The sequence below is a fragment of the Ictalurus punctatus genome, chromosome 19 (assembly GCF_001660625.3).
Source record: "Ictalurus punctatus breed USDA103 chromosome 19, Coco_2.0, whole genome shotgun sequence".
NCBI classification, from domain to species: Eukaryota; Metazoa; Chordata; class Actinopteri; order Siluriformes; family Ictaluridae; genus Ictalurus; species Ictalurus punctatus.
Window position 1 is genome coordinate 10,453,118 of NC_030434.2, and position 16,967 is coordinate 10,470,084.

The window sequence follows — 16,967 nt, forward strand, 5'->3', positions numbered from 1 at the left end:
ACCTATTTAATGTGTATTCTTTCTTATCTGTTTTTTTGTGTAACTGAGCTGCTTTTTATCTTATCTTATCTTACAAGCTGTGCAAAACAATTAACAACTAGCCATTAGTATGGTACAACTATATCTCCCTTATTTGATCCACCCAGTTCAAGTTCTAAAGCACTGTACTAAGCATATGAGTAGAATTAGGTGTGTAAAATAAAGGAGAATACAAAACAATGTTAAAGTCAACATCAAATCAAAATTGACCCAATTTACTTTCTTAATACATGTTCTTGGTCATATTGTGAATGACGAATCCCACTGATGCGGCTTCAAGCGACAGTAGCAGATAGTTGTCAACTTAGCTTGATAACCGTGAATAAACTCTTCAACTCAGCCTTGATTGTGTAGCAGAAGAGTCCTGTACAACAATTCTGCTAACATCCTCGAAACTGATTTGCGGCAGGGTGAAGAGAGAAGCAGTGAAGTATCTTTCTATTTTTCCTCAGCATAGAAATTGCATAGAAACTGTAGCGGAAGTAGGTTTACATGGCAATGACATATTTCCGATTCTTGTGAAATTGGCCTATCCAGAGACTGAATGTTGGCTAACAAGATACTGGGGAGAGAAGGGCTGAAGCATTGTTTCTGGGATCTGCAGAGAATACCAGTCGGTTTGCTTTTCCTCCTTTTCTGATGGCATCTTCGAATGCAAGCCGGCAATAATGAGAGCGCACAATTGACACAACTGGAGCGCATAATTTCCACAAGGCTGCACTGTTTTAAAACCAGAGTTTAAGGATGATCTAATGTCCAGTAAAGTTTGTCAATCACATTGCATAACTCCTAGTCATATAGCCTCCTACTGGTAAAAGGAAATAGCACTCATAACACAAGATGTGTAGTGCTCATAACACAACATTTAATCAATGAAATTTACAAAACTTTCTTAAAACATTCATACAAACAAACAAAAACCCAATACTGTATCTACATATTTGTTTAGGAAGCATCATCTGTTCAATTTTAATGCGTTTGTACTTGGGTTTACCTTTTATAGTGCCAACCACTTCACTCTGCTTAGGATACCACCTTTCTACCTCATCTAGTGTGGCATATAAATCGCCCTCACTCCTCCCACACCAAAAAAAAGGTCAGGGTTGGATGTCATGGTACACACATGGCTGAGGTCATGTATGTACGCCTTTCCCCCGATCGCTCTGCTCCCACAGGCTCTTGAGAGAGCTTGTCAAGATCGTGCTATGTCTGCTGCTAGTAACACAGAATTGGCCAGCTCGAATTTGTTTCTGAGGTAATATCTCGGGCGCACGGTGGCTTAATGGTTAGCATGTTTGCCTCACACCTCCAGGGTTGAGGGGGTTAGATTCCTGCCACTCCCCTGTGTGCAGAGTTAGCATGTTCTCCCCGTGCTGCGGGGGTTTCCTCCAGGTACTCCTGTTTCCTTCTCCAGTCCACAGACTTGCATGGCAGGTTGAGTGGCATGTCCAAAGTGTGCATAGTGTATGAATGGGTGACTGAATGTGTGTGTGATTGTGCCCTGCGGTGGATTGGCACCTTGGCCAGGGTGTACCCCGTCTTGTGCCCCATGCTCCCTGGGATAGGCTCCAGGTTCCCCAAGACCACGTAGGATAAGCGGTATAGAAAATGGATGGATGAGACATCTCTGCTGGATGGCACTCCATTAACAGCCAGAGTGTTTATTTGAGTCCAATGGACTTTATATAAACACTGTAGGATGTGAATTCAACACTGTGGGTGTTAAATCAACACTGGTGATTTTGCTGTGCAGTTTGGGTCTACGTGGCCACCATTTCGGCCAGCCATGCCCCTATTGATAGAGCCACCCCACAGGCAAAGCACCATGCAATACCGGAAACAGAAATGATTAGTTCACGTCTTGAGCCTTCGGGTTCGAGTCGTTCGTTCATCATGTCACAGCCCCACTGCCTTCAGCCTATGGGGCGGTCACATAATGAACGACTCGAACCCGAAGATTTGAGACGTGAACTAATCATTTCTGTTTCCGGGGAACAGATGTCACAAATGAGACGTGACAAAAGAAGGAACGACTCTGATCGGGAGGTGAGTTGAACTAACAGACTGCATACCCTGAAGACCTAATGCTAAGCAATTAATTAATAATTTGTTTCCTCACAATTTGGTTAGTTTATTTTTTTTTTTTATAGTTTATTTTTTTATTCCAAGTGTGATCAACATTTGCGTAAGTACTAGATGTGTATGGGAATTTAAGATGTAACATTTTATTATATTTCTCTGAAATGAATGGAATGACTCGGAAAAAGATCCGTTCATTTTGCTGGGCATGATACAAAGATCCGAGTCAGTAAAATGATCCGAACTTCCCGTTACGCATGTACTCTGCCGATGACGAAATTTGCGTCACGCATAATGTACACTGCTCCTCGCGTATGAGCAAAAAGTGAAGCGTACTTTCTGCTTAAATGTTGGCCGTGAACAGGTGAGTTCCCCAGGCTTAAAGTAGTGAGAGTGTCTGTGAGACTCTATGGCCTCAGAGATGGCGTTTATTTGTCATCAAAAAGCACTTAAAACGTCGTGTCTTTTCTCTTCTCGGGGCTCTGAGCAGGATGGTGGCGAGCTGCCCGTGCCCTTTGCTCTCAGTTGAGCCCACTCGGGGACTCGTGGACGAAAAGCTCCGGATCTTCGTGACAAATTTAAACCCGAACCAGGAGGTGACCCTTCACTGTCTGCATAAGTCGGAGGACAAGGACTTTTGGGAAGCATTTGGACACTATGTGAGCGACGGACAGGGCACTGTGACTGGTACAAACTGACCCCCCCCCCCCCCCATCCCCTCCGGATAGGTTTTCTATCAGTGTTTGTTAATTAATAGAGGGCGTCTTCATGATGTACACATGGTTGTCACACTGAAACTTTGATATACCACATCATTTTAATACAAACGGACTATTTTGTCCTTTATTATTATTATTATTATTATTAATCATTGGCACATTAGCTGACAAATTAGGGTACATGAAGAAGGAAGATTTTAACAGGATATAAACAAATGGAATCAAATATGGTTTTATCATGATAGAACACAAGATTATAATTTACTTCTTAAACGAAGCAGAGGTGATCAGTGATTGGTTGTGTGAAAGCAGAGGTGATCAGTGATTGGTTGTTGGGAAGCAGAGGTGATCAGTGATTGGTTGTGTGAAAGCAGAGGTGATCAGTGATTGGTTGTTGGGAAGCAGAGGTGATCAGTGATTGGTTGTGTGAAAGCAGAGGTGATCATTGATTAGTTGTTGGGAAGCAGAGGTGATCAGTGATTGGTCTTTGGGAAACATACCTTATACATACATTTATTCATTTAGCAGACGCTTTTATCCAAAGCAACTTACAAATGAGGAAATACAAGCAAAGCGATATATCAAGTGGGGAACAATACAAGTAGTGCTACCATACAAGATCTTTTAATTGAGTTCTAGAAAAGCAAAGTGCTCAGAGTAGAGGTGTAAGGGCCAGAGTAAGTTTTATTATTTATTTATTTATTTATTTATTTTAAGGATAATGTGGGGTTGGAGTTTTAGGGGTTAGCTATGTGCTCACGGAAGAGGTGGGTCTTTAGCTGTTTTTTGAAGATAGTGACAGATTCTGTGGTCCGGATTGAGATTGGAAGTTCATTCCACCCCTGAGGGATAGTTAGTGTGAAGGTTCTGGAAAGGGACCTTGAGCCACGCTGAGTAGGTACTATTAAGAGTCGGTCGTTGATTGATCGCAGATTGCATGAGGGAACGTAAGCCTTCAGGAGAGAGTTGAGGTAGGAGGGTGCTGTTCCAGACAAGGTCTTGTACGTGAGCATCAAGGCCTTGAATTTGATATGGGTGGCTACAGGAAGCCAGTGGGGGGAGATGAAGAGGGGTGTGACCTGTGTCTTTTTGGGCTGGTTAAAGACGAGGTGTGCTGCTGCATTCTGAATCATCTGAAGGGGTTTGATGGAGCTTGCTGGGAGGCCTGAGAGTAGTGCATTACAGTTGTCCTGTTTTGATATTACAAGAGCCTGGAAACAGTGGTGATCAGTGAGTGGTCTCAAGCATCACTTCTTAAACAAGTATTTGTCATTTGCATTTTATTAGTCTGCTTTTTAAACTTGCCCAATGCTTTTTGGAGTGTCTGTATACTGAAGAAAAAAAGAAACCCCTTTTCCACATGTCATAACACATCTTTTATCAACCAGTTCATTTGTACAGGTATATTCAATCTGGAGTTATTCATACTGGTCATTTCACTGAAGGTAAACAACAGCATAAAACTTTAAAGATGCCTGTAGGCACAGGCCATAAAATTGATTCATATGATAGATTCAGATGGTACTAAAACCCAAGAGGGAGATGCTCTGGTAATAATTACATTACCCCACATCCCAGTGTAAAACCAATCCAAGCAGAACAGGGCTCATGTTTTAGAAAACTGTAACGTTTGCATATGTACAGTGTGCTTAATCCTGCACCTCAAGTACCCATTAGGCATTAACAATGCAGCTTAAAAGTAGAGCAGAATGCAGTCACGCTATAATGCTACTCATGGATTCAACAATCATATACAAGTGAAACAGAACTGATTTTCAAACAATTGGCCAGACGTAAGTGTAATATACAGAAAGAAGAGAGGAAGCTGCAATTCAGCATGAAGTTTGGATTACATTCTCATGAGTGCTGGTCACAAAACAGTCAGTCAAATACAGTTAATATTAGCTGAGGTCTAGTATCATACAACAAGACGTAAATAGAGCCATAATCTTTATTTGAAATTTTGTGACTGCACAGACGCCCATTTCAGAGCACTGTAAAACTGAAGCAGGTGGGTAGAATGATAAAAACATGATATCATAGGATCACAGTATTTAGTTTCATTAAGGTTAAAGTTGGATTACATAGAACATGCGAGGGAAATGTTGACACCGGCAAACATTTCATATGTGTTAAAATGACACTAAACTTTCGGAGGAAATATGCAGTACTTCTATAAATAGAAATGATTGCCTTCAATCTTTCCATGAAGAAGCTTCATTTTCATTAGATCATCAATTTTCATGTAAATTCAGCAGTAAAGCACAGTCATACAGTCTTTAGAGATTGCTGTATGTGAGCATGTGTGTACGCAGTGGCAAAGGACTCCAGTGTGGGAGGCACGTATACAGGTGTGGAGTCCATGGCACTGATGTGGAGCCTGCAGCCAGTACCAGGCAGCCGAACAGGACTGAGGTATGTCACGTTACACCACTATTATTACGCAATAAGTGATAATGTAAATATATGGCAATTCTATTTTATTTGAACACTTAATGCTTAAAACATGAAATAGATTTTTCTAAACTAGAGCATTTTTTTAAGCAAAACACAACATTCCCACAATGAACAGTTATAAGGACTCTCTGGACGGAACGGGGTTTTAAGTCTATTCTTTCTCCTTCATTCAGAACTTTTCATGCTCCTTTGTATTCATTTGTTCACCGTCTTCAGTTCAGTCCACATGTCCTAATGCAGAAACTGGGACCGTCATTTTAAAACATAAATGGTTGCAGAAACACACAATATATGTCTTTATGTGGGTGTATGTTTGAGGTCATCATGTTGTTGATGGATCTATTTGTGGCCGAGTCTTAACTTCCCGTTACCGGCAGCCAGGATGATTATCTGTTCTAATACTACCAGGCAGGTTTAATACTGTGCAGGTCAGGAATTGTTTGAATAGAAAGTTATATCTATTTTGGGTATTGTTTATTTTATATCATGGTTTTTACCCATTCTATTGACCCTGTTAAATTAAAGGCTATAAAGACATTAGCTGTGGAGAACTTTATGGACTTTCTGAACAAGTTCTCGAACCTTTACTGGGCTAAATAATTGTTTTGGTTTTCATTTTATTGGGTCCTGCGTTGTATGATCTGTTTGTTTTAAGCCTTTGTTAAATATACCATTTATTGACCTGCTTGTTTTTGAGTTATTGAGGTTTGAATTAAACCCATTCAGGGTATGTGACAGTTAAACCTTGTGCACTCGTCTAACCAATCCCAATCTGTGTAATTTAGGTTGCGAAAGCGAGATGTCCTCACACCAATGGTATTCCACATTTCTGTGTATGATGGACACATGGCTCAGGATTTTATCCAGCTCACACCGTTAGTGACCATCGTCATAGAAAGATGGTACACGGCTCCAGGTGTGCAGAGGGTCGATGTACGTGAGAAAGGAGTTCGAGGAACTTTGTTCATCCCTCCAGGTACACATGCACAAGCACTCAGTCCTGTGTAGAAGTTAGATTGTGAGTTCAAATTTCAGTGTCACCAACTGCCACTGTGACCTGTTCAGTTGTATCATGTCTCATATGTACGCTGCTTTGGAGAGAAGCATCAGCCAAGCGAGTAAGTATAAATGTAAAACCTGAGAACCAAGAGGAAACCCATGCAAACACAAAGTGAACATGCAAAACTTCACACACACAGTAACCTGAACTCGGGATCGAACCAGAGACCCGGGAGCTACCATGCTGCCCCCTACCCCATATGATCTTTATAAAAACCCTAGGTAAATTTAAAAGGTATGTACAGTACAGAAAGATAATGATGAAGATTAGTTATTACTATCACTACTAATATTATATTATTTTAGTAATAAGTGATTATAACTACCGTGCTCTCTGTTCATCCAGGTCCTGGCCCATTTCCAGGTGTGTTGGACATGTGGGGAGGAGGAGGAGGCCTGGTGGAGTATCGAGCTGCGCTGCTGGCCTCACATGGCTTTGTCGCGTTTGCTCTGGAGTATCTGACTCCAGATGAAATAAAAGACGTTAGTGTATCTTACTTTGAGGTAATTCAACACAAAGCCCCTCATGGTCTCATGATTTGCACATACATACTATAACTTATTAAGAAAACGGACTTCTCCTGTGGAAATAAATCAGGTGTTTTTGTCCAAGTTTGAATATTAGTCATTGCACTGAAATCTCTTTGACCACACGGCACCCTGTGTTTATCATCACAGTGCAATAATGACTTACATAGTTATATTAAAACAGGTGGCAGAGTGGATTAAAACATCCAGTCTGATGTCCTTAGCCTACTGTAACTACTTAATGTTTCCTGTGTGCATCTGTGCCACAACGGAGGATGTACCTTACTGTTGTTACTTGGTTGACATACATTCTATCTACTATTTACATATGCATTTTTGTTTTTGGAGAATATTTTGAATAAAAAGGGCATTTTGGGAGAAAGCTTCCCTGAAGATGGAAGCCGCAATCTCAAGAGCTCACCACCATTTATGCACATAGATCACATGGATGTTTTTCTGCAGTTGTGAACATTTTGCTTAGTGCATTTCATTTCATACTTGATCTCAGGTTGGTGTTTGTGTCTGTTTTGTAGATTGCATATCAGATCATACAGGAGCATCCCATGGTGCTAAGGGACAGAGTGGCTCTGTTGGGCCTCTCATTCGGTGCTTCTGTTGCTCTTTCTATGGCTGCTCAGTCCTCTGTCATCAAGGTGATTTAGCATTATACATACAATAAACAGATAAAAAGAATAATAGTGATGGGCTTTTCCTCTTTCCACAGGGATATGCAACCAAATATTGTTATTTACTTTAATTTACTTTTAACTCGACTGTTAAGTCTATCTAAAAGATATTGATGGCTATCTGTTCCAATACTTTTGCTCACCTAAAAACTGGGTGGTCTTCCACCAAAGGTCCCATGTTATAAGTTGTTTAACACATCTAGATATTAGGGAATTAACTATAAATGTAAAAATATATATAATTTTTTAAGCATAATTTTATAGCAAAATTTTATACAATAATAAAGTTCAAAGTAAAAAAGTACATCTAATTGTTAAAGTAAGTAAAGATCTTTTCTACACCTGATTTTATTAAATTATGCATGTCTCATGAATGAATATAGAGGGTATGCTGAAGCAGGTGGATGGACTACAACAGCAGAAGACCACATTGGGTTCCACTCCTATCAGCCCGGAAAAAGAATCTGAGGTTGTTCTCGGACTCACCCAAACTGGACAGTTGAAGATTAGAATAAAAAAATCACCTGGTCTTTTTACCTGGTCTGTGCCCATGAGAGCCTCAGATTCTTGTTCATGCCTGACAGGAGTGGAACCTGATGTGGTCTTCTGCTGTTGTAGTCCATCCACCTCAAGTTTTGATATGTTATTCATTCTAAGATGCTTTTCTGCTTATTTATTTGATTTGCTATGGACTTCTGTCAGCTCAGACCAGTTTGGTCATTCTCCTATGATCTCTCTCATCTACAAGGTGTTTCAGCCTGCAGATCCTCTGCACACAAGATGTTTTTTTCACACAGAGATCACACTTCTCCCCCCTTCTGAAGTTTGATGTGAACATTAACTGAAGCTCTCGACTTGTATTTGCATGATTTCATGCATTGTGCTGCTGCCACAAGAGTGGCTGATTGGATAAATGAGATACAGGTGTGCCTAATAAAGTGGAAGGCGAATGTACATACGGGTCTAGTTTTAGTTAGTTAGTTAGTTCCGTCCGCGCAGCGGGGCGCATCGGGCAACAAGCATTCGCCAGCGGGCTCGGTCGGAAGCGTCGATTTCCACATCTTCCCACTTGACATCGAGCGCTCGTAGATTTTCCATGAATGTTCGTCGCCATGTATTCTGCGGCCGCCCTACTCTTCTCTTCCCCCGTGGCGGCGTCCAGCGCAGCGCGATCTTTGCGTGGCGGTGGTCAGACATCCGTAGAATGTGTCCTGCAAAGCGCATTCTTCGCTCTACGACCATTTCTGCCAGACTGCGGGAGTTTGTTCTTCTTAGAATTTCTTCATTTGAAATACGATCACGGTATGATACACCGAGTATTCTTCTCAGGCATCGTTGCTGAAACACATTCAGCTTGTGGATGACTGCCCTTGAGCTCTTCCAAGTTTCAGATGCATAGATGGCTGTTGGGATGATGATGCTATTAAACAGGCGAAGTTTGCTGTTGGTGTGGATAGTTCGCCTAGCCCAAATCGGTTGTAGCTGTTGGAAGACTGCAAATGCTCTGCCGATTCTGCGATTGACATCCGCGTTAGTCCCACCATCCACAGCCACAATGCTGCCAAGGTAGGTGAACTGTTTGACTTCTTCGATTAGCTGGTTGCTCACCGTGATCCGCACCGGCGTCATCCGGCCGACGGCCATGACGTTGGTCTTGTCAGTGCTGATCCGTAACCCAACTTTGGCTGCTTCGTGCTCCAGGCTAGTGGTCATCTCCTGTAAGACTTTCCCATTCTGCGCCAATAGCACAATATCGTCGGCGAATTCCAGGTCGGTCAGGCGTCCCTGGCCTGTCCACGGAATTCCAGATGCTGGCTGTGTTAGTGTTCGTCGCATGACGAAGTCCATCATCATGAGGAAAAAGAATGGTGAAAGAATGCAGCCCTGTCTGACTCCAGTCTCGATGGTGAAAGAGGCAGTATGACCTGTGTCCGTCCCGATGCAACAGCTAGAATCCTGATATAAGTTCTGGAAAATGGCGATAAACCGCTGTGGAATGCCATATAGCCGTGCGATGTTCCAAAGCGATTTCTGGTTTGGAACATCGCACGGCTATATGGCATTCCACAGCGGTTTCTGATATTCCTTACCAAGAGCGGTTTCTGATATTCGGAGCTTTGTTCAATGATGTTTCGAAGAGCAAAGATTTGTTCAGTGCACGACCGACCGCTTCTAAACCCGGCCTGTTCGTCCCGTAGAGCCTGATCGACTGCTCGCAGTATCCGTTTGAGGAGGACGAGACAAAATACCTTGCCTGGAACAGACAGAAGGGTGATGCCTCTCCAATTGTTACAGTCTGCGAGATTACCTTTCTTAGGTAATTTGACGATGACACCCTGTCTCCAGTCATTTGGGACACGTTCCATGTGCCAGCAGTCATTGAGCAGCGTAGTGAGCACCTGTACAACTTCATCACCACCCGCTTTCAGCATTTCTGCCGAGATTTGGTCAAGACCAGGTGCTTTGTTGTTTTTCAGATGACGAATCGCTGCAGCGACCTCAGCATCCATGATGTCACTCATGTCCACTTCCAGCTCACAGGGAGGAGGAAAGACTGTAAAGTCGTGCGTGGCTACGGGAGCCGGCTGGTTTAGGGTGTCTTTGAAATGTTCCACCCAACGCGCGTCCTGCTCTTCTTTGCTAACCAGCATCCTGCCGGTTGTATCCCTTATCGGCCCAGTGGAACCGCTTCGGGCCCGAGTGAGATCTCTGACCACACGAAACAGAGTCCTGCTGTCACCCTGGTCCGCAGCCAGTTGTGCTTCAGTGCCCTTCCGGTCCAGCCAGTCCTTCTTGTCTGCTCGGCAACTCCTCTTGACCCTGCGGTCGAGTTCTCGGTACGCCTGCGATGCTTCATTTCGCTCCTCTTCGGTCTTTGCTTGATCGCGCTGACGTTTCTTGACCCGTCTTTCATCGAGCAACGACCATGTCCGGTCCTGAATCCACCGTTCTCGCTGCGTTCCACGCCGTCGACCAATCGTTCTCTCTGCCGTCTCTATGGCAGCATCCTTGATCTGTGCCCATTGTTCTTCGATGCTGGCCGAGTTGTCAAGAATCTGGAATCGATTAGCGAGTTCAATGTGGAAGTGCTCGGCGTTCACGCGGTCCTTCAATTTCTCGGAGGCAAATGACCGAACGGTGTTGTGTCCGGCCACTCTTTTCAATTTTAGTCGGATTGAGGTCACAAGCAAGTGGTGATCAGATCCGACGTCGGCGCCGCGAAAAACCCGTACGTCACGTAAAGCCGGGCGCCACCGTCGATGGATGCATACATAGTCGATTTCATTGTGAGTGGCCCCATCTGGTGACCGCCACGTCTTTTTGTGAATCCGTTTGTGAATGAAATATGTATTCCCGATGCAAAGGTTGTTAAGATTGCATAGGGATAGGAGACGCTCTCTATTATCGCTCGTTACTGCTGCCGATCCATGAGGTCCGATCACGTTTTCCCAGCCCTGCCGGTCGCTACTGAGTTGCGCATTCATGTCGCCAAGGAGGATCTTTATGTCATGGTTGGGGATAACCGCGATTGTGTCTTGCAGCTGGTCGTAGAAGGCGTCCTTCTCTTCATCATCTGCCTCATTTGTCGGTGCGTAGACTTGAATAACAGTAATTTTAGCATGGCGAGACTGAAATCGGGCGGTAATTATGCGATCACTGATCGGTTTCCATCCAACGAGTGCCTGTGCCGCGGTTTTGCTCAGGACCATCCCGACGCCGTGCACGTGATGTTCTTTGGCTCCCGAATACAGGACGATCTTCCCGTCGCTTTCCATTACCCGTCCACCTCATTTCGCTGACACCAAGAATGTCAAGCCGGTAATTGTCGAATTCGTGCAGAAGCTGCTCCAGTCTCCCACACTGGTACAACGTTCGCACGTTCCAGGTTCCAATTCGTGTGATCGTATTGGCGTCGAGTATCCCATTTTGCATCGGCCGCTGGACGACCTTTCGGCTTTGCTCCAGCACCGTCATCAAGGGAGAAACAGGGTCATCGCGCCGGTATTGTTTAGACCGCTGGTTTTTGCTTGTTGTTTCCGTAGCAAGATAGATTTTACGGGATCAGGGTGCTAGCCTGATGCCCAACCCTCCTCCTTTTTCACCCGGGCTTGGGACCGGCGTCGGCGGAGATCAAGGTTTTAAACGGAGGTCTAGTTTTAAACAAAAACAAATAAAATGTTATTAGCAGCCATAACATAAAGAAATATTTTATGGCATTTGGCAGACGGCCTTATCCAGCGCGACTTACATTCATCTCATTTATACAACTGAGCAGTTGAGGGTTAAGGACCTTGCTCAAGTGCCCAACAATGGCAGCTTAGCAGTGCTGGGATTTGAACTAACAATTTTCTGATCAGAAGTCAAGCATCCTAAACACTAAGCTACCACTGCCCTAATATAATTTGTTAGCAGGAACTTTTCATATGTTGTTGAATAAAAGGTGGTGTGTCTGGCAGGATCTGAATTTGCCGGTTGAGTTTTTACAGGTCTGTAACATTTCTCCTGGGTTGGATCGGAAATGATGAACCACGACCACACCCCTTCTCCACATACCCGCACCACCCGACTCGGGCCGTGGAGCCGTCTGGCCTGCCTGCCTGTGAGTGGTCCACCGCAGAGTGCAGCTTTTACCTGAGTGAAAGCCTTCTGGCACAGCTCCATCCACTGGACCAGATCTGGTGCTCCATTTTTTAGTGAGATCAGTCAGGGCTGGGTGACATCCGAATAATTAGGCACAAACATACGATAATAGCCAGCCATTCTCGGCAGGCCCAAATACTCTCTTTCCACCTGTCCAGTCGCACACTTCTTTGGGTTCGGCTGAGTCCCACTCATCTCAGTGATCTCAGGACAGCCATCAGATGCTGAATGTGCTGTTAATCATTGCTATAGATAATAATGTCATTTAGATACGCAGCATGTAGACAGAGGATTCTGTCCACGAGGACAACCCAAAAGGAAGGGTTTTTCATGATCTTGGAGTCAAGGGGATCTGCCAAAATCCCTTTATCCCATCCAGTGTTGAATAAAAGAGAGCCGTACCTAACCGATCGAGCAGTTCGTCAATACAAGGCATTGCATATGCGATAAATTTAGACACCGCATTGATTCTTCTGAAGTCAACACAAAACCTGACTGAATCATCCATCACTGTCACTGTCGAGCATGGCCTGGAGTTCATCCTGAACCACCTGTTTTTTGTGCTGTAGCAAACGGTAGGGGTGACTGTGTACCACCACTGTCAGAGGCATCTCATTGTGGTGTTCTGTAAGATTAGCGTGACCGGGTAGATGCGAGAAAACATTGGAAATCTCCACCTGCAACTTGGCAACCTCCATGATTTGGGACGGGCCTCTCCATAAGGGGAGGATTGAGCCGTTTTTAGATTTTAAATTTAGTTTTCAGACCGGTCCTAGCTCCTCCCTCTCCGGAACGACCGTCGCCAATGTAATGTAAATATTATGACTATTGCATTGCTTCAGATCAGGGACGCATTACTCTGAGAAAAATGTATTTTTTGCTGTCTGTATTTTTATTTCCTAAATACGAATTTTAAACACTCTCACACGTAATTTCTGTTGCAGCCCCAGTGTTGTATAAGCATCAGCGGCAGTCACGTCACTCCTGTACGTAATACTATATCTGAAGTCTATGAAGGGTTTTACAGGTACGTACACTGCAAATACTTGTATGTGTGTTGCTGCATCATTTCAAAGCACTTTTAGCAACTCTCTATTTCGTGTACATCCCAATATTATCTCTATACTTCAGATTGTAGATGGGATTTGCTTAAATGAATTAGAATATTGCTTATTAAAAGATTAAATTGTTAAAATGCTCCGACAACAATACATGTCATGATAATATTCAAATAATTGGAAATGTTTATTCCGTCATTAGACAAGTTTATCACTTGTGCTGATACACTTGGGTACAGATGTCCTAATCCACCAGTGATATTTAAAATCTAAAGTAAAATCTTTTTATTGATTGAGTAGTAACAAGACATTAAAGTTTTGACCCAATTGCATTATTCACTGCACCCACAGCTGTTCATTAAAGACCTTCTTTGCTACAAAATATAATACAAGAGGAAGAGAGACAAAGAGAGAAGAAGCTCAGTAACGTCCACAACTAAACACAGCTTTTGAAGCAAACTTGAAATCCCATGTTTGAATTTTACAACAATGTTGGTACTTTTATGAAAGCTGAGACTAAATATTACCAGGAAAAGTTTAAGAAAAAAACAAGACTCTAGTTCCTGAGCTAAAATCTGGTCTTTATTCAAAAGAGCCTTTGTGACTTCTGTTCATTGCAGTAAAATGTCATAAATCTTCTGTTATTACATCAGAGTGAACACACACATGACTTCACACAGATCTTCTATCTATCTTATAGCTTTTATAGACCTGGTGGTGTGATATTACTGACTGTTTGTTGTAATCTTAAACATGCAGTACTTAATGAATTGTTGGTGGTGTGCGTATGATTTGGAGCCACTTAAATGTTGTAGTATATTTAAAATATTTTAATTATTTTTAGACTGTTTCATAAAGTGCGTATGATGGATAATCAGGTCATCTGGAGAGACATCATCTTGCCCATCCCAACAGATCCAGCCGAGAAAGTGGATGTAAGAAACTTTCCCCTGCGTTTTTGTAGCATCCTAGATTTTAGACCGAATGCATCTTACTCATCCATTTATTGATATTTGATTTATTTCACAATACTCCTGCAACTGGGTGTGCATGTTAGTTTGTGGCTCTGTATGTGTACACTTTTTGTGTTTGCATATATTAGCTCATAATGAGGTATTGCACTGTAAAACACACAGGTTGGCCTGATAAGATGTCCACTGCTTTTGGTTGTTGGTGATGATGATCAGAACTGGGCCACACTGGAGTCAGCTGAAGATGTAAGAAGCTCACACAGATCTACACCATTCATTGCGTGTCTGCGTAGAATATAGGGCTGCGATACGATCTGTTGCTTTTTCTATTTTGATATTACAAAACTCTACAGTATTTAGTGTTTGGATGTTCCTCTCGGGTTTTCTGGCAAACCTCAGAACTTTAACTTCACCGTAATGTATCACATTGTTAAGTTTAATATGCAAATATCGGCAAAGCAAAGTGTCGTTTGTCTTCCAGCATGAATATGATGTAAGTTTAATTAATTGTGATACCTCAATATCAAGCAAGTGATTATAATAAATAGTTCAGAGGTGGTCCCTTAATCTTTCAAGTAGAGACCATCAGTTTCATAGATTTGAGGAATTAGTAAATATGGGGGCAAACACATTTTCATACAGGTCCAGTTGATATTGGATAGTTACTTATTGAAGCAAAAAAGTTGTCATTTAAAAAATATATTTTTTTTTACTCAGGTTGCCTTTGTTTTATCTTTGCTTTTTGTTTTAATTTTTAAAACGATTTAGTATGAGATTCATTTTGAAACTGGAGAAATCATTAAAAGTTGCATTTTCAGTTGAATTTGGGGAAACCACTTGAAGCATCCATTGTGTTGAACTATTTCAATTGCTTTTGTTTGATTTGTTCATTGCAAACATCTGGAAGTCTGTAGATTTTGACAATAAACCTGATTTACAATGGGGGTTGAATAATTTTGATTGCAACTGTTCACAAAAACAGAAGAAATCAGAATAGGTGCAAATACTTTGACATCACAAAAACCTGCAATTTTAACAGGGGTGTGTAGACTTTAATATCCACTGTAGAGAGTATATACTGCCACCTATTAAGTACACCTCCCTAAAATGGTAGTTGTACATTATCACATCTCTGTGTATAGTATATGGTAACATCATGTTACAGAGTCCCTTAGACTGACAGCCAGCATATCACTTTAAAAACTGACTTGGACATAACTGCCATATGTGATCAGTCATTTGCAACCTCTTTACCTTCCATTGTTTGACCTCAGATGGAGAGAATAACTGAAAAGGCTGGGAATCGGCACTTGCTCAAGATCCTGATCTATCCTGGTGCAGGTCACCTAATTGAGCCACCGTACACTCCACACCACAGAGCCTCCAACTTCATGGTTGCTGGCAAAGAGAAGGGTATGTGTAGTGATGTGAAGTAATCTGCATGCATAACACCTGCTGATCATGAATTTATCAGCATGAAATGTATAGTGTATATGATGTGTGTGTGTGTGTGTGTGTGTGTGTGTGTGTGTGTGTGTGTGATTTCACAGTGATCATGCTTTGGGGTGGTCAGACCAGACTGCATGCATATGCACAAGAAGATTCATGGGAGAAGATTTTGGACTTTTTACGCGAACACCTCTGCTATGCAGGTCCACAGGCCCGACTGTAGTGGTGTGAGAAGTTGTTTTGCTTTGTGTAATTGATAATGAAAAAAAAGAGAAGAAATCTCAAAATGTCTGTCACACTTCTTCACTACCACTACAGTAGAACAGAGAGGAGTATATGTACAGTGTGAGAAATAAGTATTACCCCAGATACATTTTTATATGTATTCGTACAGAAAATGGATGGATGGATAAAATGCTAATTTATATATTAGGGGTGTAACAGAGTATGAACTCATTATTAAGACTGAACAGAAAGTGCTCCCTAAATGAATATGTAAATCAGTATTGTTTTTGTTTGTTTCTTTGTTTTAAGAAAGTCCTGTACATTTCATTGATTAAATTGTGCTATGAGTGCTACAAATTTTGTTACGTTTTTACCAGTAGGAGGCACTATAACTATGAGTCAGTGCTATAATGTTAAACCCATGATAAATACTCTAACACAATAGGTGTGAATTCTCAGCCACATTGCATGATGCATAGTGAAATGATACAATGCTTTATGTTCACACGTTCTCATATGTTAACTGATTGCATAAACATGGTGTTCACTTTTAATATATACAATAACACTAATACAGTATATTCCCAAAAGTTTGTAGATATCAGAACATCACACCCATATGTGTGTTTTCCACAAAGTGTTGCCACAAGGCTGGAATCACACACATGTATATGTCTTTGCAGCATTACAATTTCCCTTTAATGGAACTAAGAGGCCCAAACCTGTTCCAGCATGACGATGCCTCTGTGCACAATATGAAATCCATGAAGACATGGTTTGTTAAGGTTGGTATGAAAGAACTCAAGAGACATGCACATAGTCCTGACTTCAACCCCACTCAACACCTTTGGGATGAACTGGAACATCGACTGCACCCCAGACCTCCTCCCCAAAATTAGTATCTGACCTTACTAATACTCTTGGGGCTGAATGATCACAAATCCTCACAACCATGGTCCAAAATCTATCGGTAATTTAACATACATGTGAAATTTGGACCACATCAATAAATATACAGTCTGCTCCGAAACTATTGGAACGGCAAGGCCAAATCAT

General features: G+C 42.2%; 1 protein-coding gene across 1 annotated transcript; it reads left to right on the plus strand.

Moving 5' to 3' along the window:
• The first annotated feature begins 2,375 nt into the window (after window positions 1-2,375).
• Window positions 2,376-16,268, plus strand: LOC108279985 (bile acid-CoA:amino acid N-acyltransferase). Its single transcript, XM_053688362.1, has 11 exons — window positions 2,376-2,482; window positions 2,609-2,805; window positions 5,153-5,252; window positions 6,080-6,270; window positions 6,700-6,857; window positions 7,415-7,534; window positions 13,153-13,235; window positions 14,111-14,201; window positions 14,403-14,483; window positions 15,512-15,650; window positions 15,788-16,268. Exons 1-11 carry the CDS (start codon window positions 2,466-2,468, stop codon window positions 15,907-15,909), a joined length of 1,299 nt encoding a protein of 432 aa, XP_053544337.1. The 5' UTR covers window positions 2,376-2,465; the 3' UTR covers window positions 15,910-16,268.
• The last annotated feature ends 699 nt before the right edge of the window (window positions 16,269-16,967 follow it).